This window comes from Loxodonta africana, chromosome 16 (genome assembly GCF_030014295.1).
Source record: "Loxodonta africana isolate mLoxAfr1 chromosome 16, mLoxAfr1.hap2, whole genome shotgun sequence".
Lineage (NCBI taxonomy): Eukaryota > Metazoa > Chordata > Mammalia > Proboscidea > Elephantidae > Loxodonta > Loxodonta africana.
The window spans coordinates 82,631,610-82,655,247 of NC_087357.1; the positions used below are offsets into that span (position 1 = coordinate 82,631,610).

Consider the following 23,638-nt stretch of genomic DNA (forward strand, 5'->3'; position numbering starts at 1 on the left):
TTGAAATATGCGGCACTTAATAGAATTAGCTCCCCTTCTCAAGCTTATTTTCTCTTTATACTTCATGGCTAATTGTAAGCATTTACATTTGCAGGGTCTTTTTTAATTCTTATAACCGCCTTATTAGCGAGGTATTTCTACCAGCCTAACCCAAAGCCACACAACTAGTCAGTACACCCTATATTCCCACCAGATCCGCAGATAAAGGGCTCTTTTCTTCCAACTACCTGGCTTCACAGCCGGTTGCAAACACCCCCGCACACCTGCGCATGCGCCACCCGGCTTCGTCCCCGGAAGCCCGAGTCGGCGTCCCTGCTGGGGGCGGTGCTTCCGGCGGACCGGACGGCGCATGCGCCTCGGCGATCCCGTCTTGCTCCGCGGCTTCTGGCGGCGGCGACGGCCGAGCTGCGCGGCTCTGAGGTGAGTAACCGCGCAGCCGACTGAATGTCGGGCGGGCGGTGTCTGGGCCCCTGCTTGGTCTCCCCGGGCGGCCGCGGACCCCGTCCCGGGCCCCGGGCTCTGCCACCTCGGTGTAGCCATCGGCGCGGACGATCGGGAGCGGCCCTGGGCGCGGCGCGCGCCTTCGGCTCGTCTCACCTGCAGCCGGAAGTGACGTCGCCGCGCGCTCACCTGGGCGGCTGGGGGCCCGGCGGGCCGGCGAGTTAGCAGAGCTGACCCTTTTTCCGTTCTTATCAGCTTCTGCGCCTTGGTGTCAGGCCCTCGGGGCAGCATAGCCCGGGCGTGTTTGATCTCGGTTGGAGTTGTGATTGAAGGAGAACGGGGAATGCCGTTGGAGTCACGTCGGAGCTGTGGCCCTCTCACCCGGCCCCGTTCACCCCGATGTCCACTCTCACCTCCGGAATGGTTTCCTCCAGTCTGTTCTCCGTGGACTAGCCCAGCTGATCCCTTTCAGCACAGATTAGTCATGCCATCGTCGCCCTGCTTAAAACTCTGCGGAGTCACTCCATTGCACTTGAAGTAAAATTGACGCTCATGTTTTCCCAGCCCGGTGCCATCTGGCCTTGTCTGCCCCTCCATCTGCACCGCCTTGCCCTCCCCTAGAGCTGTGCACTTAACACAGCCAAGCCCTGCTCACCAGAATGCAGCTCGCCCCTGGCCACGGACGCCCCGGTGCTCGAGGGAGAGGATTGTTGGTGTTGCGCCATCCGTACAATCGTTGTTACGCTTGAGCTCACTGTTGCAGCCACTGTGTCAGTCCACCTCGTTGAGGGTCTTCCCCTTTTCCGCTGACCCTGTACTCTGCCAAGCATGATGTCCTTCTCCAGGGACTGATCCCTCCTGACAACACGTACAAAGTATGTAAGATGCAGTCTCGCCATCCTTGCTTCTAAGGAGCATTCTGGTTGTACTTCTTCTAAGACAGATTTGTTTATTCTTTTGGCAGTCCATGGTATATTCAATATTCTTTGCCAACACCACAATTCAAAGGTGTCAGTTCTTCTTCGGTCTTCCTTATTCATTGTCCAGCTTTCACGTGCATATGACACGATTGAAAATACAGTGGCTTGGGTCAGATGCACCTTTGTCTTCAAGGTGACGTCTTTGCTTTTCAAGGGAGAGGATAGGAAGACTGTTATTTGCTCTGATAGTTAAGCTTAGCAGACCATTAGAAGATATTCTGTAGGGTTTACACAATGAGTGGAGTCCTTATTAGCTTTTTTAACTCAAAGTTACTTGTGTAAGTTAAAAAAACTCACTGTGTTCCATCTTTCTTCCATTTTTCCGAATGCACCAGCTCTTTTCTAGTCTTATGAATTGCACATGTTGATTCTTTGCCTGCGAGATGTTCACACCACTTTTGACCTGATTAACTCCTGTTCATTCTTCAGATAATTGGCTTAAATGTCACATTATCAGAGAGAGGCCTCCGTGACCTCACACCTACCTCCACAATGTAAATGAGGTTCCTCTGTTACTTTGTGGTAAACAATCTTATACTTTTAGCAGTTACATTTGCATATGTATACATGTGACTTTTTTAATGTGTGTCTTTCTGGAGAGACTCTAAGCTCTATGGGGCCAGAAACTAGTTAACCTAGTGCATTAAATCCCAAACCAAACCCATTGGCATCAAGTCGATTCCGGCTCATAGCGACCCTATAGAACAGGGTAGAACTGCCCCATAGGGTTCCAAGGAACACCTGGTGGATTCAAACTGCCGACCTTTTGGTTAGCAGCCATAGCTTGCTGTAGCTCTTAACCTCTTTGCCAGTGGGGCCCCAACCTAGTACATTGCCTGCTGCAATTTACTTTCAATAAATATTTGTTGAGTGTATGATTTGTTTCACTTCTGAAACTCTAACTTTACCTTCTGATGACAGACACCTGGTTCCCAATTCTCACTCCCAGGATACTGGCCTTTCAGGCCACAGCCTGACTCCCAGTGGTCTTGACCTCTTCTTCTTTCTCCTGAGTCCAGTCCCCTTCTGGGTGCTTCTTCTTTAACCTGTCCAGCTTGGATCCAGATGTCAGTTACTTCATCTGCTTTTCTCAGCATCTTCAGCCCCATGGCCCTTTTGTCCTTCTGCCACTTCTAATCTGAAAAACCCCAAGTGACATTTCCTCCAAGACTGCTAATTACTAAGGAAGGAAATTGTACAGATTTCGTGATTGTTGGTGTATCTAGGTTTTTGGGATCCGACTTCAGGTGGGCCCATTGCACCTCACCCGTTTGTTCTCTATCAGCTCGCTTTTCTGCGTGACATTTATTCCCAACTGTCACTCTTCTCTAGCCCCCTTCCCAGCTTGGTTCCCTGACTCAGCAAATGCCCGAACTTCCTTCCATATGGGGTATTTTCTCTATAGTCCACTTTTCCTTTCCATCCACAAGTTTAGGTACATCAGGAGTCCCCCTGCTGGAGTCAGAGAAGGATATGTTGTGCCTTCTGTTCTTGATCTTTCCTGGCTCTTATCTCTTCTTGTACAACTTTCTGTATGTTGTCTCCCGATTTCTCTTCCAGTTACTACATTCTCTAGTTTTTGTGGCCTTAACTTCCCTCTATTGTCCCAACCCATTATAACCATTTCATTCCAGGTGTCTCTTGTACACAGCCAAGCCTCCATTTCCCCATCTCCTACTCACATCTTAATCCACTGCAGTCTGGGTTTTGTCCCGTTTGCTCCACTGAAGCATGTTTTACTAAGGTAACCACTGACCTGCTAGTTTCCCAATCCACTGGCCCCTTTCTGGCTTCCTTATGGTAACTTGCCATGTTATTTTCCAGTTTTGACCATTCTTTCTTGCCCCTTTTTTATTATTAGAAGTTTTCCCCAAATGTCATTGTTTTTTACCTTGCCTTTGTACTACAATACTATTAATATGTTTGGTTGAATTGATAGTTTTTTTTTTTTTAACTTTAAAAGGAATCCTTTTTCACATACAGATAAGAAAAACGAAAACAGAATTTTTAAATTCCAGCTAGGTACGAAGGCGTTAGTGGTTCAAGGGTGGAATTCTCACCTTCCATGCGGGAGACCCAGATTCACTTCTCAGCCAGTCCCCTCGTGTGAGCCACCACCCTTTTGCCAGTGGAGGTTTGCGTGCTGCTGTGATGCTAAACAGTCTTCAGTGGAGCTTATGGACTAAGACCAGGAGGAAAGGCCTGGTGATGTGCTTCTGAAAATCAGCCAGTGAAAACTCAGTGGATTGCAGCAGTGACCCCTAACCTATCAGGGAGATGGCACAGGACCAGGCAGTGTTTTGTTCACTTGTACATGGGGTAGCCATGAGTTGGGGACAACTCAAAAGCAGCTAGCAACAGCAACGTGAAGGATCTGAGCCAGAATCCTGCCCTCTCTGTTGAAAAGGTAGACTAGCTAATGATAGAACACCAGGCTGATCCTTTTTCCTGAAAATAGTCAAAAGGGCCTAAAAAGGAGTAACTTTCTCACTTGGTTGTTCACTTTTAGCCTTTTCAATGGTAGCCTCCTCTTACCATCTAAAACGATCTCTGGTACCTATTGTAGCCCTTGGAAACACTGAGGCTGCTCACTCTGTGATGACATCCAAGTCTAGTCGGGACCTTTCTCTGGAGCTCCAGATTGGCATTTCTGACTGCATACTGGGCATGTGACTGGCGGCTTACAGACTCCTCTCGCAGCCTACCATCATACTGGGCATGTGACTGGCGGCTTACAGACTCCTCTCGCAGCCTACCATCAGCTCTGTTTCAGAGATTTCCATTCTTGTGACTGAATTCACCTGTGACGCAGTTGCCCAGACCAGGTTTTTTTTTAGTTTATACTCCTCTGCCCCTTACTTCCCTTAAGTAAATACTAAGCACCTGCTGTGTATCAGACCCTGAGCCTGGCCTTCCACCCTTCCCTTCTCCGTGATGCTTCTTGAACCCTAGATACAATGCCTTGTTCCCTCCACTGTTCATGTGGTCTTTTGTCCAGGCCTCCACTGTGTTACTGACACGCTCTCCTCCATCCAGGGGCTGGAGCTGTCTTCATGGCATCTTTTTATTTATAGTGCTAGGATTGTTTTCTTTAAAGAGGAATAAACGGGCTCCATTGAGGGACCTTGTGGTCATTTCAGAGTATTTGGATGGTGCAAGTGATTAATGTGTTCGGCTGCCAACCAGAGGTTGAAGGTTCGAGTCCACTGAGAGGTACCTTGGAAGAAAGGCCTGGCAGTCTACTTCTGAAAAATCAGCCATTGAAGACAGCGTGGGGCACAGGTCTGCTCTGACGCAGATAAGGTCTCCGTGAATTGGAGTCAGCTCAACAGCAGCTGGTTTTTTAACTGGTGGTTGTTTCATAGAAATGAAATTTCAGTGGTGAAAGAAACCTTAGTTTTCATGGTTAAATACAAAGCAAAGCTGTCTCTTGGTTGCTTTGTTGATTTGTAACGCGTTTATTAGATAGCGGTTAAAAGCTACAGCAAGCTGCGGCTAGCTCTGCTAACCAAAAAATCAGCAGTTTGAATCCACCAGCTGCTCCTTGGAAACTCTGTGGGGCAGTTCTGCTCTGTCCTGTAGGGTCGCCGTGAGTCGGCATCGGCTCGACGGCAATGGGTTTGGCTTCGGGTTTTTTATCATCACACAGGTAATGCGGTGAGTGCGTTCCCATTCAGACACTTCCAGCGCATGTGTGGTAAAACGGGGACATTCCCCTTTATTCCTCGCTTTTCCTTTGGTGCCTGCTCATACCACCGTTGTTGTAGGTTCAGGATGCATCTTTCCAGATTTTTTCATACACGTATCTGCAGATACAAAATTTTTTAAACAAAAATGGGCCCCTACTATGTGACTTTTCATTTAACACGGCTTTTATATCAGTACTGTTGGAACTTTGTAATGGACCCATTAAACTATTAAAAGCATGCAAAGTAAGCATTCTTGTACACATGCGTGAGTATTTTTTGGAATAAATACCTGGACTTGGAATTTGGGGGGCAAAGGTCATGTGCATTTAAAATTTTGATAAATATTGCTAAATTGTCCTCTAAAATGGTTTTACTAACTTACATTCCCACCAGTAGTGTCTGTGAATGGGTTCTCCCCCTGGTCAGTACATGATATTATCAGACTTTACATTCTTGCCAAACCGATGGGTGAGAAATGATACTGCATACTGAAGTAGAGTTATTTTTGAGAATATTTTAATCTTTCTCAGATTCTGATTTGGGTAGTGTGATTATCTCTTGTTTAAAGTTTCTCTTTATTTGAGTAGATGTTAAAGAAGTTTCCAATGTCAGATTTGTACAGAAGTGCTTCACTTGCATCGCTAAGCCTGTACGTTACAGTTGACCATGATGCCACTGTAATACAGATCATTTGTGCCCTAACGCAGTGAAGTTGCCGAATTGGCTGACGGCAGCCAGGTGTCTTCAGCTGTTCTGGAGGCTCGGGGTGTCACTCAGGACTCTGGTTGCTGGCGTTGTTAGCGGGCTACCTGCATGTCCTTTGTGGATGACGCTGCATTTCTTCTTTTTTTGTTGATTTTTCCTATTTATTACCAGTACTTAAGAAAATATATAGTTTGTACCCTTGTAAGAAAATTTACGTGTAGAAACTTGAATTTATATAATTGGAGGGTTGTTACTTGATCTTTTGAGAAGTCAGTTTGCCTTAGTTATAAAATAGCTGAGAAACTGTATAAACATCAATTCTGTATAACCAGAAGGCTTATCATTTTTTTTTCCTTTCAGGTAGTCTGGAGTATGGCAAACGAGAGACTCCCCCACCTAGGTCGGACTCAGGAGCAAGGCTGTTTACAAAGTCAGCCTGTCAGCCAGGATGAAGAAATGGCAGTCCAGCAAGGAAATGGCGTGCCAGACACAGGGCTGGAGGAGAGCCTCCCGTCGTGCTCCTCTGGTGATGGGCTCTCAGCCTTGGCCCAGGGCCCGTTGGGCTCCTCCGGTGATGGGCTGTCCGCCTCGGCTGAGGGTGGTGCCCTGGGAGCTCCGAGGAGAGGGCCAGCCTTGTTGCAGATAGACAGGCACCAGATCCAGGCGGTGGAGCGGAGTGCCCAGGCCCTTGAACTGCGGGGTTTGGGTGTGGACGTCTATGACCAGGAAGTGCTGGAGCAGGGTGTGCTTCAGCAGGTGGATGACGCCATCCATGAAGCCAGCCGTGCGGCCCAGCTTGCCGACGCAGAGAAGGAGTATCGGTCGGTCCTGGACGACCTCACGTGAGTGTGTACCAGCATTTCTTTCTACAGTCTGTGAGAAACTTGGATAGTAGAAAGCTGTGGTATTCCAGAAATTTGGGAGATTTATAGAACTTCTTGTTTGGAGGGGATAAAAGTCTGTAAAGGCAGCCATCACCCCTGTGATTGAACACCCCCTCTTTCTCTCAGAGCAACGTCGTACACAGTAGTTAGGGCTCAGTGTGGCTCAAGAGCCTGTTTTACCATAATACCCTGAAGAAAAGTGCTGTTCGAAGAACTTAGCGGCACGTGCATAAAATGGTTCTGGAGAAGTGCATCTGAAGTTCTGATGTGTCCACTGAGTCGGGATTCCGGGAACACATCCCTGCCTACAAATCATTCTCTGTCCTGTGGCTTCTTTCCAGCCTCCTGTCCCTAAACGGGATATTCCGTCCTTTGACACTATTCATGTTTGAATTCCTACTAGTAAAGAGAAATAGCTGGAAAAAAAGAACTCCCTCCGTGTCCTTTCTTCCTTCCTACTTTGGCCTCCATAAGTAAACGGGAAGTTCCGTGCAGATGGTTAAGGCAGAAGTCAGACTATTTGTCATTTAGAGGAGAAATGGACTTGGGTTCTGTAAGCAGAACACATGGCGGGGGTGGGGAGACGCTCTGCCCTGGGCTAAAGTAGGGGTGAGGAAGCAGGGGCATGGAGGGTTCAGTGGGCCTCTGCATCAGTCACCCACATCCCCTTCCCACTCCCAGTTCCAAAGACAGTTGTTTGAGGTGCTCCTCGCAGTAGTAGCAGGTGTTCTTACACAGTTGAAGTCGGACCTTCAGGTGTGTTTAGGACCCCTACTCCTTGTGTCCATTTTGTACAGAGGTGGCAGGTAGGAGGGTGCTGCGGAGTCCACGGCCAGGTAGCCTTAGACGATGGTGACACGTGGGGCCCGAGGCAGCCAGTGACTTTCTTGGAAAACAAATTTTATTCCGAAATTCACAAAGGATACAAATAGCAAATTACACAAGTGTCAAGAAGATTGAATTTGTATTTTGAAAATTGGAAGCTATAATTCTGTGGTCTGTTTTGGGAGTAATTTCTCATAAATTGATTTTTTTTCCTTTTCACCACAAAGTATAATGCTACAGTCAATAAATCTTCCAGTTGTGTGAAATAAAAATATGGACCCAGATATCTAACTAACATAAGTAAATGTTTAAACATTTCTAGGACTTTTTCAAACTTTAGGAGGTTTCCATAATAGACTTTAAAAACCTGTGTGTGTGTTTCTTCATACAAAAGGGACAACTTAGTGCACATCGTCCTAGTACAGTGTCTTGAATAAATCAGGCACTTAAAGAAATGCTGACTGAGTGAATCAGCCTACAAGTGGTAATGAGCTGATTTAAATCAGCCAGAGGAATGAAGAACACTAGCCGTCAATCTCAAACTTCTGATGACCCTTCAGGTTATATTCATGATGACAAGAATATGCATTCTGCTTGAGTTTCTCTTATCTTTTAGTTAATAAGAAGGAAAGGGTTTTTTTTTTATGTTTTTACTAGTTCTCTTTTTATATTATAAAAATGTTACCAGAGTGGGAACAAGACAATTTCTCTTATTTTTCAGGTCATGCACAACATCGCTCAGGCAAATCAATAAAATTATTGAACAGCTTAGCCCTCAAGCTACCACCAGCAGAGACATCAACAGGAAACTAGATTCTGTGAAGCGACAGAAGTACAATAAGGTGATTTAAAATAACATACTGAGTTTTGTGTTTTTGAAAAAGCCATCGTCTAGGCTCATTAAATGATTTAGTAAGTATTCTGAAAGTACTTACAAGATTTGAAGCAAATATTTAAAATTGCAGTACAGAAATATTGAATAGCTTTTGTATGTGTAATTTTTTCAGCTGTTTCCCTTTAACATGTTCTGTTACACAGCTTTAAAAAAAATACACACACACCCCCCTATTTGCAAATGTGCTCCTGCTTTGGCTCTGCCTGTCTCCTCCCTCAGTGCACTTTCGCAGTTTTCCTGCTTCACCAGCTTCCTTCAGCCTGCGCAGGCTTCTGTGGGGTGTGCTGGCATCGGACTCAGTTTCTTTATTCTGTATGAACTTGCTTGTTGCCCTGCTTAGCTCCCGCTCACACTGATTATCTACACCACTCTGCTTCCTGCTGATACTCATGGTTGCTGGCCATAGGACCTGGCCCCCTCAGGGATCATCACCTGAGACCTTACAGTCATCACACGGCCACAGTGGGGCTGCACTTAGGGTTGTAGAATTTAAGGGTAGGGAATAGGTGTTACTTATGCCATTGTTTTTATGAGGTTTGAAACCTTTTTTTTTTTTTTAAGGAATTATATACACTTTTGTGAGTTTGAAGGATGTTTTAGGATTTATGTACAGCTTTGTGAGGTTTGAAGCATATTTCAGGATTTATGCAGCAGTTTATGAAAATACTTTGCAGTAGATAGGAATGACTAGTTTTGATCATTTCAGTTCTGCCGTCCACAATGACTAACACGTGTCTTTGGCTTGCGATTGATCCATTGCAGCAGGCGGAGTCCTTGAATCTTCTATTTACATTCTAGTAGTGGGGGTGTGTATACACCTTCGCACTTACCGACTCTCTCGTTACCTGACATTTCACATTTATGACAGTAGTAAAAAATCTACTGACTCTTTTGCACGTTTACGATGTATGTCTGGCAAGAGTAATGCTGGCTTCAGTGGTTAAAGTTATGTGTCAACTTGGCTGGGCCTTCGTTCTCAGTGGTTTGGCAGTTATGTAGTGATAACAGTCCTGCATTTTGTGATCTGATGTGATCATCCTCCATTTTTGCATGACACCGATTTCACGTAACAACCTAACCATGTCACTGAAGAGAGGATGTATAGACTTGATCTATAGACTGGGTAGTGGAAAGCAAAACTCCTTTTGCTTTCCACTATCCAGCCAATTATCTTCACTACCCCAACATCTTCTGCTCAGTCAACTCCACGTAGCAGCCCAAAGGTTAGAGGTGATTCTGTTCCCTCCCAGCGGGGACATCTGGCCTGTGTGGGAGCACGTGAGTTATGTGTACAGGCTCTCTCTAACCTTGGGCTTTTGATGGGCTGGGATTTCAAGGGGTGGGGAAGGTCAGATTTTAGGCCAGTTAGGTACTAGTCTGACATAATTACATATTTTTGTGTTACGTATTTGTATTTTTCTGTAGCAACTGTGTTTAGAGATAGACTAAAGGGAGAGGCCATTTTAAATGTGATGTTGCAGAGAGAGAGATTGCAAGGGAATGTGAATTGCCAGTTACTGCAGTGTAACGCTCTTGTTTGGGATTTCTCCTCCTCCCACGCTCCTGTTTGTAGGTTAGACGTTCTTGACCGTTGGGAAGAAGACCAAGTACCACAGGCCCAGTTAGTGGGGGAGGCTGTGGGAGTGGCCATATACCCATGAAGTAGGGTAAAATATATTTTTCTTTCTAAATTTTGTGATGGATTTGAATACTTTATAGTGAAACATAAATATGGTAGGTCATCAAAGGGGCTGCCTTTTTAAACCGTGTGAACATTTGTGCTTGTTTCTTATCCCTACAGCCCATAGGCCTCATAGCTCATTGACTGCTAAGATTAGAAATAGGTGTTTCCTAGTTTACCCAGTGTGTTAACGGGAAAAACAGAGGAGAACAGTGTCACCTCCCAAATCAGTGCGAGTCAGTATGTTTGTAATTCAGCGCTTGGGTGCATGTGAAGCTGTGAGCTGCTTCGGTCAGGGGAGCGTGTGGGGACCGCGGGCCCACCTGATGGGAATGCCTTGAGACCTGGTTGCTGCTGGGAAAGTGGCAGCTGCTCTAACAAGGCTCTTTGTAGTGTGAAAAGATACGAAATTTCTGTTTCGTTTCTATTTTACTCTTGATTAAAGTGTTTACGTTTGTAATGCTGTCTTTTGTATTTAGCAGTAACTTCATTGCTGTTTTCTGTATTTAATATTTGCCATTTAAGGAACAACAGCTAAAGAAGATCACGGCAAAACAAAAACGCCTTCAGGCCATCCTTGGGGGAGCAGAGGTGAATATTGAAATGGATCTTGCCAGTTTGGAGGAGGATGCAGGTGAGGGTTCTGTGAGCCGTTTCTCTGTGTTTCTGAATTCACACCGGATGCCTCTACCCAGTGGAGGGTATCTCTTCAGTCTCTGCTAGGTTTTGAGGAATATACATTTATTCGTCTTTACTGTCAAAATGAATTTAGGAAAATTTCAGTCTCCACACCTGCAGAAGCAAATCTTTTAAGTCATATGGGGTTTTTAGAGAATGAAAGTAAAATTTTAACTTAATTCACTAGAGGTTACTGGTGTACATTTAGTATTATGTTTAATAAATTAGAAATCTTAACATGTTTTATGCAGTTAATTTGATAAAGACAACTAACATCTTGATTGAATAACATACTGTAAGCCCAGCATCATCAGTCAGCTTTCATAGAATTGCCCTCACGTATCTTTGTGGGACATATTTAGCAGACTTTCCAACCACCCGTTTTGTTTTCTAAGAAAAGGCGTCTTCATTCCAGTTATACGATGTCCATACCGCCTGCCTGTGTCACTGCCTTGAATGGCTGTCTTTTGAAAAAACTTTTGGAAAAATATGTAGGCTCTGGAACTAAACATGTGTCGTCATTTCGTGTGTGTGTGTGTGTGTGTGTGTGTATGTGTGTGTGTGTAGACAGACTAGAGGTTATTTGTAGCTGCTTAGTTATTTACAGTTTGAAATATAGATTGTCTTCTTAGTATTAAGAGTTTCAAGCAGATATTTTCTACTTGCTCCAGACGTTTATTAAAATAAGACAAGAGAATTATGAAGAATTCATTGAGGCAATAGAAAAAATATTAGAGAGACACGCTTTTAAAGTTCAGAGTCTGAATTCACTAGGCCTGCGGCCAGTGCTTTCTGCTGCTGAGTGCTGTGTTCTCACTGGGAGCAGTTTTGTCTCCTCTCTGGCTGTTTTAAAAGCTTCTACTGTCTCTCACCTCATATTGCTGCTTTAGTCCAGCTTTGCCTTGGGTTAATAGTTACCTTCCCAAATCCAAACTCCCCTTTCACTTTTGTCCGTCTTGGCCTTCTACAGCACCTGACACTTCCTGAGCCCTTTGGATCCCTCTCTCCCCTGGTTTTCCTTTCAGTCTTCTGACTACTTCTGTTCAGTTATTTATGGCCAGCTGTTCTGGCCTTATTGAAATGTTGATGTTTGTCAGGGTTTCTTAGGAGCCGTCTTCTCGATCCTCTCCCTGAATAATCTCATCTGTTCACCGTGGCTTCTGTAGTCTCGGTGTTCTGGTACCTAACCAATCTGTAGACCTCTGGCCTGGACCTTTTTCTGAGCCCTGGTTACTAACATAGCTCTATCTGGACATGAGCAAACCCTTAAGATTTGTGGTGTCTCTCGTCACCCTCCCCCTATGCGCTCTCTCCTTCCATGGTGCTCTGAGCCCTGTGTGGGGAGGCTGTAGAACCTAGCGTCTAAGAGCCCAGGCTTTGTGTGCCCAGCTCTGCTCTTCCTAGGTATGGACCTTGGTGATGTTCCTTAAGCTCTCTGTTTTGTATCCATAAAATAGGCTTAAATGTGGCTGACCTTCACTACTCTGCTCTCACGCTTCCCTGAGGCTTCCTTTCCCCTGTTCTCTACATGGTGATCCATTTCAGGAGGTTGTTGTGAGGATTACCTAACAAGGAATCCTTTCCTAGAATTAGATCCAGTGAAGATAAATTGGAAAACAAGAAACTTTGTAAAAATTGGCTTTGCCTTCTGTGACATGGGATGAGACGGGTCTGGCACGAGACAGTTGTGGTCACCGTCACCCCTTCTGTTCAGCATTGTACTGGGTGTTCTTAGCCAACGTAGTGATGGAAGAAAAAGAAAGAAAAGGCATGTGGATTGAAAAAGAAGAAATAAAATCATCAGTATTTACAGACTACATGATTGTGTAGAAAATCTAAAAAAATCAACTAACGCTCTATTGGAGTTAATATGTAAATTTTACAATATCATTGAATACAAGGTCATCATATAAAAATGAGTTGTATTTCTGTGTACCAGCAAAAAAAAAAAATGAAATTTAATGAAGATGCCAAATACAATAAAAATTAAATACCTAGAAAGAAGTCTTAACAAAAAATGTAGTTTTCTGCAGTGCTTTCTACTTTGAGAGGTATAAAATGTCATTGAGAAAGGCCACCTAAAAAAATGGGAAGGTACGTTCTGGCCATGGAATGGAAGATACAATATTGTAAAGATGTCAGTTCTTCTATCAGTCTATGATTTCATTGCAACCCCAATAAAAATTTCAGGTTTTTTGGGGGGCGGGGGGGAGGGCAGTGGACTGGGGTGGAGGATTAGCAAGCTGATTCTAAAATTTACATGGAAATGCAACGGGCCAAAAATAGCCAAGGCAACCTTGAAGAAGAACAAAATATCAAAACCTGTTCTAAAGCTTTAGCAATGAAGGAGCCCTAGTGGCACAGTGGTTAAGAGCCATGACTGCTAACCAGAAGGTCGGCAGTTCAAATCCACCAGCTGCTCCTTGGAAACCCTATGGGGCAGTTCTGCTGTGTCCTATAGGGTTGCTCTGAGTTGGAATCAATTTGATGGCAACAGGTTTTGTAGTAATGAAGACAGTACAGTATTGGCAGAAGGATAGGCGGGAGACCAGTGGGACAGAAAAGAGTGTCCAGAAAAGAGAGCCACCCATAATGGCCATTTGATTTATGACAAGGGAGATAGTCTGGTGCAGTGAAGGAGAATGGAGAATGGTGTTTTTAATAAATGATGCTGGGTTAAACCATATGAAAATGAATTTTGACCCCTCACACTACGTACAAAAATAAATTCCAAATAAATTGTAGATCCAAATATGAGTGGTAAAACAAAGCTCTGAGCATACAGCATAGGAAGGCATTTTTGTGATCTTGGGGTAGGCAGAGACTGCTTGGACAGGATACAAAAATGCTCACTGTAAAGACAAGATTTGTTGAATGGACTGCATTGAAACAAAGAACATCTATTCATCAAAAGATAGCGTTGAGAGAGTGAAAGGGCAAGGTGCAGCATGGGAGAAGATATTAGCAATACATCTATCAGTTGAAGGACTTGTATCTAGAATGGGTAAAGAGCTCCTAGAAATCAATTTTTTTAGGAAGGCAGACAGCTAAAGAGAAAAGTGGGCAAAATATTTAAACATTTTCTTTGTGAAAGAAGCTATCGAAAACATCAATAAACCTGTGAAAAGGTATTCAAATTCATTAGTCATCAGAGAAATACAGATTAAAGCCACAGTTTGATACCACTACAAATGTACCAGAAGAGCTAAAATGGAGTGGCAAGAATGGAAACAATGGAACTCTCAGATACTGTTGGTGTAACTGAAAATTAATACAGCCACTTTAGAAAACCGTTTAACATATCAAAAGAATTGTGTACATCATTCCCAATGGACGTATACCAGAATATTCAGTAACACTGTTCTCCTTAGTAAAACCTGGAAACTACCCAAATGTCCATTAACAGTGGAATGGAAAAATTGTAATATGTTCATATAATAGAATGTTAGCAATGAGAACAATATCATTATCACATGCAAGCAAAATTTTGCTGAAGATCATTTAAAAACGGCTCCAGCAGTATATCAGCAGGGAACTGCCGGAAATTGAGGCCAGTTTCAGAAGAGAACGTGGAACCAGGGATATCATTGCTGATGTCAGATGGATCCTGGCTGAAAGCAGAGAATACCAGAAGGATGTTTACCTGTGTTTTATTGACTATGCAAAGGCATTCGACTGTGTGGATCATAACAAACTATGGATAACACCGTGAAGAATGGGAATTCCAGAACACTTAATTGTGCTCATGAGGAACCTTTACATAGATCAAGAGGCAGTTGTTCAGACAGAACAAGGGGATACTGATTGGTTTAACGTCAGGAGAGGTGTGCGTTAGGGTTGTATCCTTTCACCTCTATTCAGTCTGTATGCTGAGCAGATAATCTGGAAGCTGGACCATGTGAAGAAGAACGGGGCATCAGGATTGGAGGAAGACTCATTAACAGCCTACGTTATGCAGATGACACAACCTTGCTTGCTGAAAGTGAAAAGGACTTGAGGCACTTAATAAAGAAGATCAAAGACCACAGCCTTCAGTATGGCTTGCACCTCAACATAAAACAAAAATTCTCACAACTGGACCAGTGAGCAATAGCATGATAAATGGAGAAAAGATTGAAGTTGTCAAGGATTTCATTTTACTTGGATCCACAATCAACAGCCATGGAGGCAGCAGTCAGGAAATCAAATAACACATTGCATTGGGTAAATCTACTGCAAAGGACCTCTTTAAAGTGTTGAAAAGCAAAGATGTCACCTTGAAGACTAAGGAGCGCCTGACCCAAGCCATGGTATTTTCAGTCGCATCATATGCGTGTGAAAGCCGGACAACGAATAAGGGAGACCAAAGAAGAATTGACGCCTTTGAATTGTGGTGTTGGCGGAGAATGTTGAATATACCATAGACTGCCAAAAGAACGAACAAATCTGTCTTGGAGGAAGTACAACCAGAATGCTTCTTAGAAGCAAGGATGGTGAGACTGTGTCTTATATACTTTGGACATGTTGTCAGAAGGGATCAGTCCCTGGAGAAGGACATCATGCTTGGCGAAGTACAGAGTCAGTGGAAAAGAGGAAGACCGTCAACAAGGTGGATTGACATAGTGGCTGCAAGAATGAGCTCAAGCATAACAACGATTGTAAGGATGGCGCAGGACTGGGCAGTGTTGCATTCTGTTGTGCACAGGGTTGCTATGAGTCGGAACCAACTCAGCGGTACCTAACAACGACAACAACAACAGCAATGAGAATCAACTAACTCCAGTTACGTTCAACAAGTGTAATATTGCAAGTATAAGGTGAACAAAAGAAGCCAGATACAAAAGAGTACCAACATTTCTATTTACATAAAGTTAAAAGCCAGGCAGAAGTCATCTGTAGTGTTAGGAGCCGGGGTAGCCATGACTCTTGGGGTGAAGTAGTGACTTGAAGGGCCACAACAGGCATATCCGGGGGTGCTGGTAATTTCTGTCCCTTGGTCTGGAATGCTGGCGCGTGGGTATGCTCTCTCTGACAGTTCATTGAACTGTACTTTTAGGGTATAAGTTTTACTTCATTGCAAGTTTCATGAAAATCTGGTCTGTAAGAATCCTGCATTTTAGGGTATGGATTCCTTCTGATGAAGCCATTAGTTCTTTTGGTGTTTTGGCTGTATGGCGAACTAATTTTGCCAGAGATTAATCTCAGCCAGTGAAAGTGGGATTGTTTCTAGGTTGCTTTATACTTATTATGGCATAACTTTCAATTTGAATTCATTCCCTCAGTCAGCTTCTTACATCTAATACAGTGCTGCCCACTAGACCTTTCTGCAGGGGTGGACATGTTCTGTGTCAGTGTTGTCCAGTATGATGGCCACTAGCCACGTGTGGCTGTCAGGGACCGGAGATGCGGCCAGTACAGTTGAGGAACTGAATCTTTAAATAGCCACCTGTGAGTGGTGACAAGCATATTGAGCAGGGCAGAGCTGAAGTTAGGCTTTTCCTACTTGGGCGCATGGTGGTACTTTGGATGTCAGTTTTCGGTTTTGCCATCTCTTGAATTTGAGTCCATCTGAATGCTGGTATCGGCAATGACAGGGACATTTGGGAGACTGTTTCCTCATAGGCTACTTCTCATGGGTAAGGCAGCACATTGCTGAATTCATCTACTTATGTCTGTGTGTTATATATCCGTAGGTCTGTCTTTGGATGCACAGGGGAGTATGTTTATAAAGCAATATTTTGCAAAAAAAGGTATTGAGAAATCTTTTTGAACAGGAATACGTTAAGTGTACATGACAAATACTGTAATAAAGTGTACTTTTCTCCACATGTACTGTGGTTTGGTAGATCAGTGATTTTTTTTTTTAACGTGAGTTATTTGCAGGTGCCTGAACTGGGTAGTATATATTGGAAGGAGCCCTGGTGGCGCAGTGATTAAGTGCTTGGTGGCTAACGGAAAGGTCTGCAGTTCAAACCTACCAGCCATTCTGTGGGGGGAAGTTTTGGCAGCCTGCTCCTGTAAAGATTACAGCTGTGGAGACCCTATTGGGCAGTTCTACTCTGTCCTGTAGGGTTGCTATGAGTCAGAATCGACTCCACGGCAATAAGTTCAGTATACACTGAGTAAGTGACTCTTCTCGGTGTACTCCTGGGCAACCTGTGCTCACGCCCATGCATTGTCGTTGCTCTTGTAGAGCCGGGGCCATCTTGTCTGGGCAGCATGCTCATGCCTGCTCAGGAGACTGCGTGGGAGCAGCTCGTCCGCACTGGCCAGATGACGCCTTTTGGTACCCAGATCCCTCAGAAACAGGAGAAGAAGCCTAGAAGACTAATGCTCAATGAAGCATCAGGCTTTGAAAAGTATTTGGCAGATCAAGCAAAATTGTCTTTTGAAAGGAAGAAGCAAGCTTCTAATAAAAGAGTGAGGAGGAAAGCTCAGGCCTTGGCTACTTCTGAGTCGAATCCAACACAAAGTGAAAACAAACAAAATGAGAGAAGTGCAGTTCCCTCAAAAACGGAGAAGCGCTTGAAAAAGCATATCAGGAAACTCCAGAGGAGGGCTCTTCAATTCCAGGGGAAAGTAGGATTGCTGAAGAGAGCGAAACCAGTGGAAGCAGACGGCCAGATAGGAGATGGAGCCTCTGAGAGCGAAGAATCTGAGGACTTACCTGAGGCAGAGGAGGAAGACCAGGTGGCCGAGGCCAACCTGCCTGAAGGTGGCGCCGATTATGAACTGAAGCCTCTGCTCAAAGGTAGGAAACGGCAGAAGAAAGCCACGGTGCGGGAGCTTGATGAAGACTTTATCCCAAGTTCTGGAGAAGAAACTGAAGCAGGAGGAGCAGGCCGCAAGGCAGCGAGATGGCGAGACGATGGAAACGAAGATTATTACCAGCAGCGCCTAAGGTCAGTCTGCAGGGACCGCACACAGCTTGTACTGCTTGTTTTGTCTCGCAGCAGGTTTATTAAATTAGAATTCTAGATACAGTCTAATATATTATTCTCCCCACCCCCAAATTTATCCATACTTTGGACTTCCTGCAGCCTCAGCCTGCTGGAACCAGTGGACACCCTGGGACCTCCGCAGAGCTGATGCACACAAAGTGCTTGTACTTCTAGGTCTTCATTCAGAGTTGGGGGGCAAAGCTTAGGGGAAGAAAACCTCAGGGGAAGAGCTAGGGCAGGGGACGAGCAATGGCCTGAAGCCTGAGCTGAGCACCTTTACACTGAGGACGGTCATGCTGATCAAGGATCAGGAAAAGGAAACAGTTGACTTATGTTGTGTATATGTTTTTTTTTTTAATTTCAAAACAGGAAGGTGTTTAAATCATTTTCGAGGACTTTCTTTCAAAAAAGAGCTAAGTGTATGAAAGAAAAAGTTTACTTACTTAAGACCCTCCTGATCTGCAGAATTATAAACTACTGTAGTGCCAAAACTGTAGATAGGTGATGTAATATGCCCTTCCTTTTCACTGTGCTGCTTCTAGCGTACAGCGTGCTTCCTTTTCACTGCGGTTCTACTGTACGGCGCGCTTCCTCCTCCCTGTTCTGGTGTACGGCGCGCTTCCTCCTCCCTGTTCTGGTGTACGGCGCGCTTCCTCCTCCCTGTTCTGGTGTACGGCGCGCTTCCTCCTCCCTGTTGTGGTGTACGGCGCGCTTCCTCCTCCCTGTTGTGGTGTACGGCGCGCTTCCTCCTCCCTGTTGTGGTGTACGGCGCGCTTCCTCCTCCCTGTTCTGGTGTACGGCGCGCTTCCTCCTCCCTGTTGTGGTGTACGGCGCGCTTCCTCCTCCCTGTTGTGGTGTACGGCGCGCTTCCTCCTCCCTGTTGTGGTGTACGGCGCGCTTCCTCCTCCCTGTTCTGGTGTACGGCGCGCTTCCTCCTCCCTGTTCTGGTGTATGGTGTGCTTCCTCCTCCCTGTTCTGGTGTACAGCATGCTTCCTTCTCGCTGTTACAGTGTACGGCCTGCTTCCTTCTCGCTGTTCTAGTGTATAGCGCACTTCCTTTTCCCTGTTCTACTGTACGGCGCGCCCTGCCTTCTCACTGTCCGAGCGTACAGCACGCTTCCTTCTCACTGTTCAAGCATACAGAGCATTTGTTTCTCGCTATTCTAGTGAACAGCGCGCTTCCTTCTCGCTGTTCTAGTGTACAGTGTTTGCTTCTCACTGTTCTGGTTTATGGCGCTCTTCTCCCTGTTCTAGTTTACGGCAGGCTTCCTTCTCCCTGTTCTAGTGTACGGTGCGCTTCATTCTCGCTGTTCTACTGTATAAAGCATTTCCTTTTCACTGTTCTAGTGTACAGCGCGCTTCCTTTTTACTCTTCTAGCATACAGAGTGTTTACTTTTCACTGTTCTAGTGGACAGCACTCTTCCTTATCACTGTTCTAGTGTACGGCGTGCTTTATTCTCACTGTTCTAGTGTATAGAGCGTTTCCTTTTCATTGTTCTAGTGTACAGCGCGCTTCCTCCTCCCTGTTCTAGTGTACAATGTGCTTCCTTTTTACTCTTCTAGCATATGGAGTGTTTACTTTTCACTGTTCTAGTGTACGGCAAGCTTCCTTTTTACTGTTCTACTGAACAGCATGCTTCCTTTTCGTTGTGCTTCTAGTGTGCAGCTTGCTTCCATCTCGTGGTAATTTTTATCCGGAGGCTGGCCCTGCCTTTATTTCAGTGACTTGGTCGGGATATGATGCAGGTAACGCGTAAGAGAAGGTGAATGCACGTGTACCTGAGATCAAGACCGTGCGTCATACATGATGCAGGTAACGCGTAAGAGAAGGTGAATGCACGTGTGCCTGAGATCAAGACCGTGCGCTGCCACATGGTTTGTGAGCTGTGCGGAACAGCGTCTTGGAGGTTTCTCCAGTGTAACTTTGCACACTACACTGGTGCATGACTAGTCTTGCTTGCTTGCTAAGGACTCTAAGAAATTCAGGGTGAAGAAACAATCTGTTTAACTTTATTAGCAGATTATTCTTTTATATTTGCTCCTGGGATGACTTTTTCTCATTCCTCAGCAGTTTTTTCTTATTTCTTCATTTGTGGAGACCTAGTTCATTATATTTGTCATAGTGTTCTACTGTCCTCAGTGAATAAAGACTAGCCTCATACTTTTCCTGTTATTTAGAGCTGCTGATGGCCCCTGTTCAGTGATCCACACACATTCTATAACATTTTTGAAGTAGATGTTTTTAAAAGCCTTGTAGTAGACATACTGTTGTTGTTAGGTGCTGTCAAGTTGGTTCCGACTCATAGTGACAGAGTAGAGCAGCCCTGTATATCTATAAAAAGGGGCAGCTATAATACAGGTTTTCACAGGATTTTTGTCAAGAATAAATGAATTAATACAATAAAATACTTAACACGTTGCCTGGTACATGTTGTTAGGTGCTGTCGAGTCGGTTCCAACTCATCGTGACCTTGTATACAACAGAACGAAACACTTCCAGGTTCTGTGCCACCCTCACAGTCATTGTTAGGCTTGAGCCCATTGTCGCAGCCGCTGTGTCAGTCCATCTCCTTGAGGGTCTTCCTCTTTTTCACTGACCCTCTACTTTACCAAGCATGAGGTCCTTCTCCAGGGACTAGTGCCCTCTGATAACATGTCCAAAGTATGTGAGATGAATATATTAGGTCTTCAAATTATTTAAAAAAAAAAATACTGTGCTTTTAAAAGATAATTTAAAAAACCTAATGTATTTGCAGGAATGACCTGTGGCCTGAGTTCAGTTCTTCAGAGCTGATGGGTTCACATTCTGGCACTACCTCATGTAGTGATGTGAAGTCGAGGAGCCACTTGTATTTGTCATTTCTCCTTGTAACTTTGAAGTTATTTTGCACGTGTAATATTGGTGAAGTTGTCTGAGGAATATTGCTCACTCATGAACAGTGAAGAGTGTCAGCGTTTCTCTTAACTGTTGTAGAGAATTAATAAAAGGGTTCATCTCAAATTATTGATTATAGATGGAATGGTATATTCTTCCCATTGAATCGAGTAAATATTAAATATATTTTAAATATCTCGGTATTTTGATCAAGTGCAATTTATTTTGATTGAATTTTAAATAGGGGTTTATTTAAAATTCATGGCAGTTTTTCTTAACAATGTTAAGATTGTAAAATAACTTATTGTTTCCAAAACCATGCCCTAAGCCATTTTTTTGTTAAAGTTACAGTAAAATCTCAAATGAATTTTAGAAATACCAATAACTCTAATTATCACCAAAATACTATACCACTTAAAATTTTATGACTGCGGTATTAAGGCTTCTAAATTGCAGATATCCGTATTGAAATGTTTGTTCTAAATCTCCTGTGGTTCTTTTTGACTAGGGACATGTTACAAGAAAATAAAACCTTCAGGACTGAGAAGCATATTCAGAACGTTAGAACTGCCAGTCACTCTTCTGTATATTTTACTTGTTTTTCTTTGTAGACTGATGGGAATTAAAATGGTGTTCCCATGAATGAAGAAGACGACCTTTATGGCTATTGCTTAGCAAGGGTGTGGTGGTGGATGATCAGAATAAAGCCATATAGTTTACAACGTAGAAAATGAGTTTTCCTTACTGATCAGACTTTAGGACTATATACCCAGGCCAGGCACCTTATACTGAGCGTAACTCTTGGAAGTAAAGGCGGTGACTTTGAGTCATCTCACCGCTTGTTCTCTCACCTTTAGAGCCCTCAGCCTTTCCCTGGCTCTGAGTTAACCCTAACTAGGCGTCCTTAGCCGATGCACAGTGGGCGTCTCCTGCCGAGCCTTTCCTACAGGCCGAGCCTTCCCCACAGTTTAACCTTGTCTGGGACGGGGTAATAATGCTCGTGATTTTGCTGTCTCTGGTTAGCCTTTAAAGTCTTAAGCGTTTTTCAAACTTCCCCACGTTTTTAACCCTATTTTCTTTTGTGTACAAAATTGCATTTGGAGGCCGTCTCCTCAGTGGCAGTTTCCCTGGTTTTCATACCTCTGTGAACACACCAAGATGGACGTGCCATTTCTTAGAAATAAATACTCTTGTCAGTCCTTATTCGTGTCAATGGTATGCAGGTCTTAGAAGACTTTATGTGTGTGTGTGTGTGCGCGCGCGCGCGCGCATGTGTGCACGCTACTGAAGTTTCCATTAAGATAACGGCTCTCAATTGTGAGGTTTAGCTCATTCCTAAAATAATACTGCAGCTTTAGAAAGCAGAGCCTGGGAGCTTGAGGGGCCAAATAAGGACTTACTAAGGAATAACACACGTGTGGCGTTTGTGTGATGCGTGTCCCTGGTGGGCACTGATGTGTCCCGTGTCCAGCCCCCTCAGCCCAGATAGCCCGGAGTGGACCAGCAGAGCAGACATGTCCTGTGTGTACCTGCTGCTGCGAGGTGGTGGAGATCAGTGGTGCCTTGTTCTCGGTTCCTGTTCCCTCCTCACTGTTGGTAGTTTGACTCCTGTCCCAGTTGAGATGTGAGGCCAACTCCCATTGCTTCATATCTGCTTTCACTGCATGAATGCATATCTGCATTGTAGGACTGAGTCCTAAGGTTTCTGGCAAAGGATTAGGGGCTTGAGCACAAAGAGGGTCTAAACCAAGTGTGTAGGCAAACATAAATTCAGACCAAAGTAATTAGGGAAGTTGTCATGGGGGAAGCTGCATCCCAGCCTAGGGCCTTGTTTATTGAGTAGTTCAGATACATTGATGAGTGTAAATAAAAACGTTTCCACATTTGCTTAAAAACTGCAGAGGCATCATTGAAAAGGAAAGAACATGCTTTGCTTTGGAGGTGCATTCTTTCCTTAGGGGTCTCATGCCGTGGAGGTTGGTGTAGTGGCAGCAGCCTACAAGGAGCCCTGATTTCCTGATTTCTAATCTGTCAGTGTTGAGATGGGGTGGCGGGGCGGGGGCACGTGGACCTTTCCTTACCAGCCGGCTGGGTCCCATCTCTTGGTAGTGGTGGTCTGATCTGCTTTGTTCAGATGGAGACTGGGGCCCAGTTTGGGGTCCATGGGAAAGAGTGCCGTAACACATGTGTGATGTCTACCATGGGCACAGGAAGGGGCGGCAGCAGCGTTCCTGTTAGCTGTTTGCCAGCGTTGAGATACCAAAACCAACACACAGTGTCTCTAGCTCTTGCCTCTTAGCCCAGCAGCAGTCAGTCAGGATCAGTATTGCATGGGTCAGACTGGTGGCATAGGTCAGGATATGTTCTGAATGGGAGGGTCCACTTACAAAGAAGCCTTTGTCTCTGCTCACTGGCAGGACTAGGGCTAGCGTTTACCATTTGACTTAAATCCATACTCTGAAGCTCTTATTCTATTCTGTTTTCCAGCTATTATTGCATTGCTAACCTAACAGCCCATATTTCCTTGGCAATGAGCAGACTAAAACAAAGGTTCTGAACCCGCAGACTGATTTTGCCAGACCCTCTGGGAGCCCTGTCACTGGAGGCTCAGGTTCAGTAAGTCTAGCCTGGGGCTATCAGGCTTTTACAAAGCTTTCCCAGATGATGCTGTTTAGGACTGCTTGGTTTACATAAGCTGATTTTATGCATTCTTCCTGTCTAAGGACGTGGCTTTTGGCAGAATCAGTTTGTCATCAGTGTCTCTAGAACCCTGTTTGAGGTACCTGCACAGTTGTGTTTACGTGGGAGAAGGGCTGGAGGGGAATCTCAGGGTCAGTTCATTTATGCATTCTTCCTGTCTAAGGACATGGCTTTTGGCAGAATCAGTTTGTCGTCAGTGTCTCTAGACTCCTGTTTGAGGTACCTGCACAGTTGTGTTTACGCGGGACAAGGGCTGGAGGGGAATCTCAGGGTCAGTTCATCTGCCTAAATGCTGTACTTAGATCAGAATCATCTAAGGGGGACCTTTAGAACACAGGTTCCTGGGCACAGCCCGGAGGGTGTG

The 23,638-nt window shown here is 44.7% G+C and overlaps 1 protein-coding gene across 7 annotated transcripts in view; it reads left to right on the forward strand.

The window, feature by feature from the left end:
- Positions 1–346: 346 nt before the first annotated feature.
- The window catches only part of ERCC6 (ERCC excision repair 6, chromatin remodeling factor), a 102,759-nt gene continuing 79,467 nt past the window's right edge, over positions 347–23,638 (forward strand). For 5 of the 7 annotated variants that reach the window (XR_002785509.2, XM_003409091.4, XM_023547171.2 and 2 more), the window contains exons 1-5: positions 347–420; positions 6,176–6,657; positions 8,246–8,366; positions 10,626–10,734; positions 16,951–17,659. Coding sequence is in view for 6 of the 7 variants with exons in the window: in XM_003409091.4 (XP_003409139.2) it covers positions 6,188–6,657; positions 8,246–8,366; positions 10,626–10,734; positions 16,951–17,659 (1,409 nt within the window). In the remaining variant the exon portion in view is untranslated. Of the gene's footprint in view, positions 421–696; positions 1,317–6,175; positions 6,658–8,245; positions 8,437–10,625; positions 10,735–16,950; positions 17,660–23,638 lie in introns of those variants that run through there. The other 2 variants (XM_064269848.1, XM_023547173.2) reach the window with 2 other exon arrangements.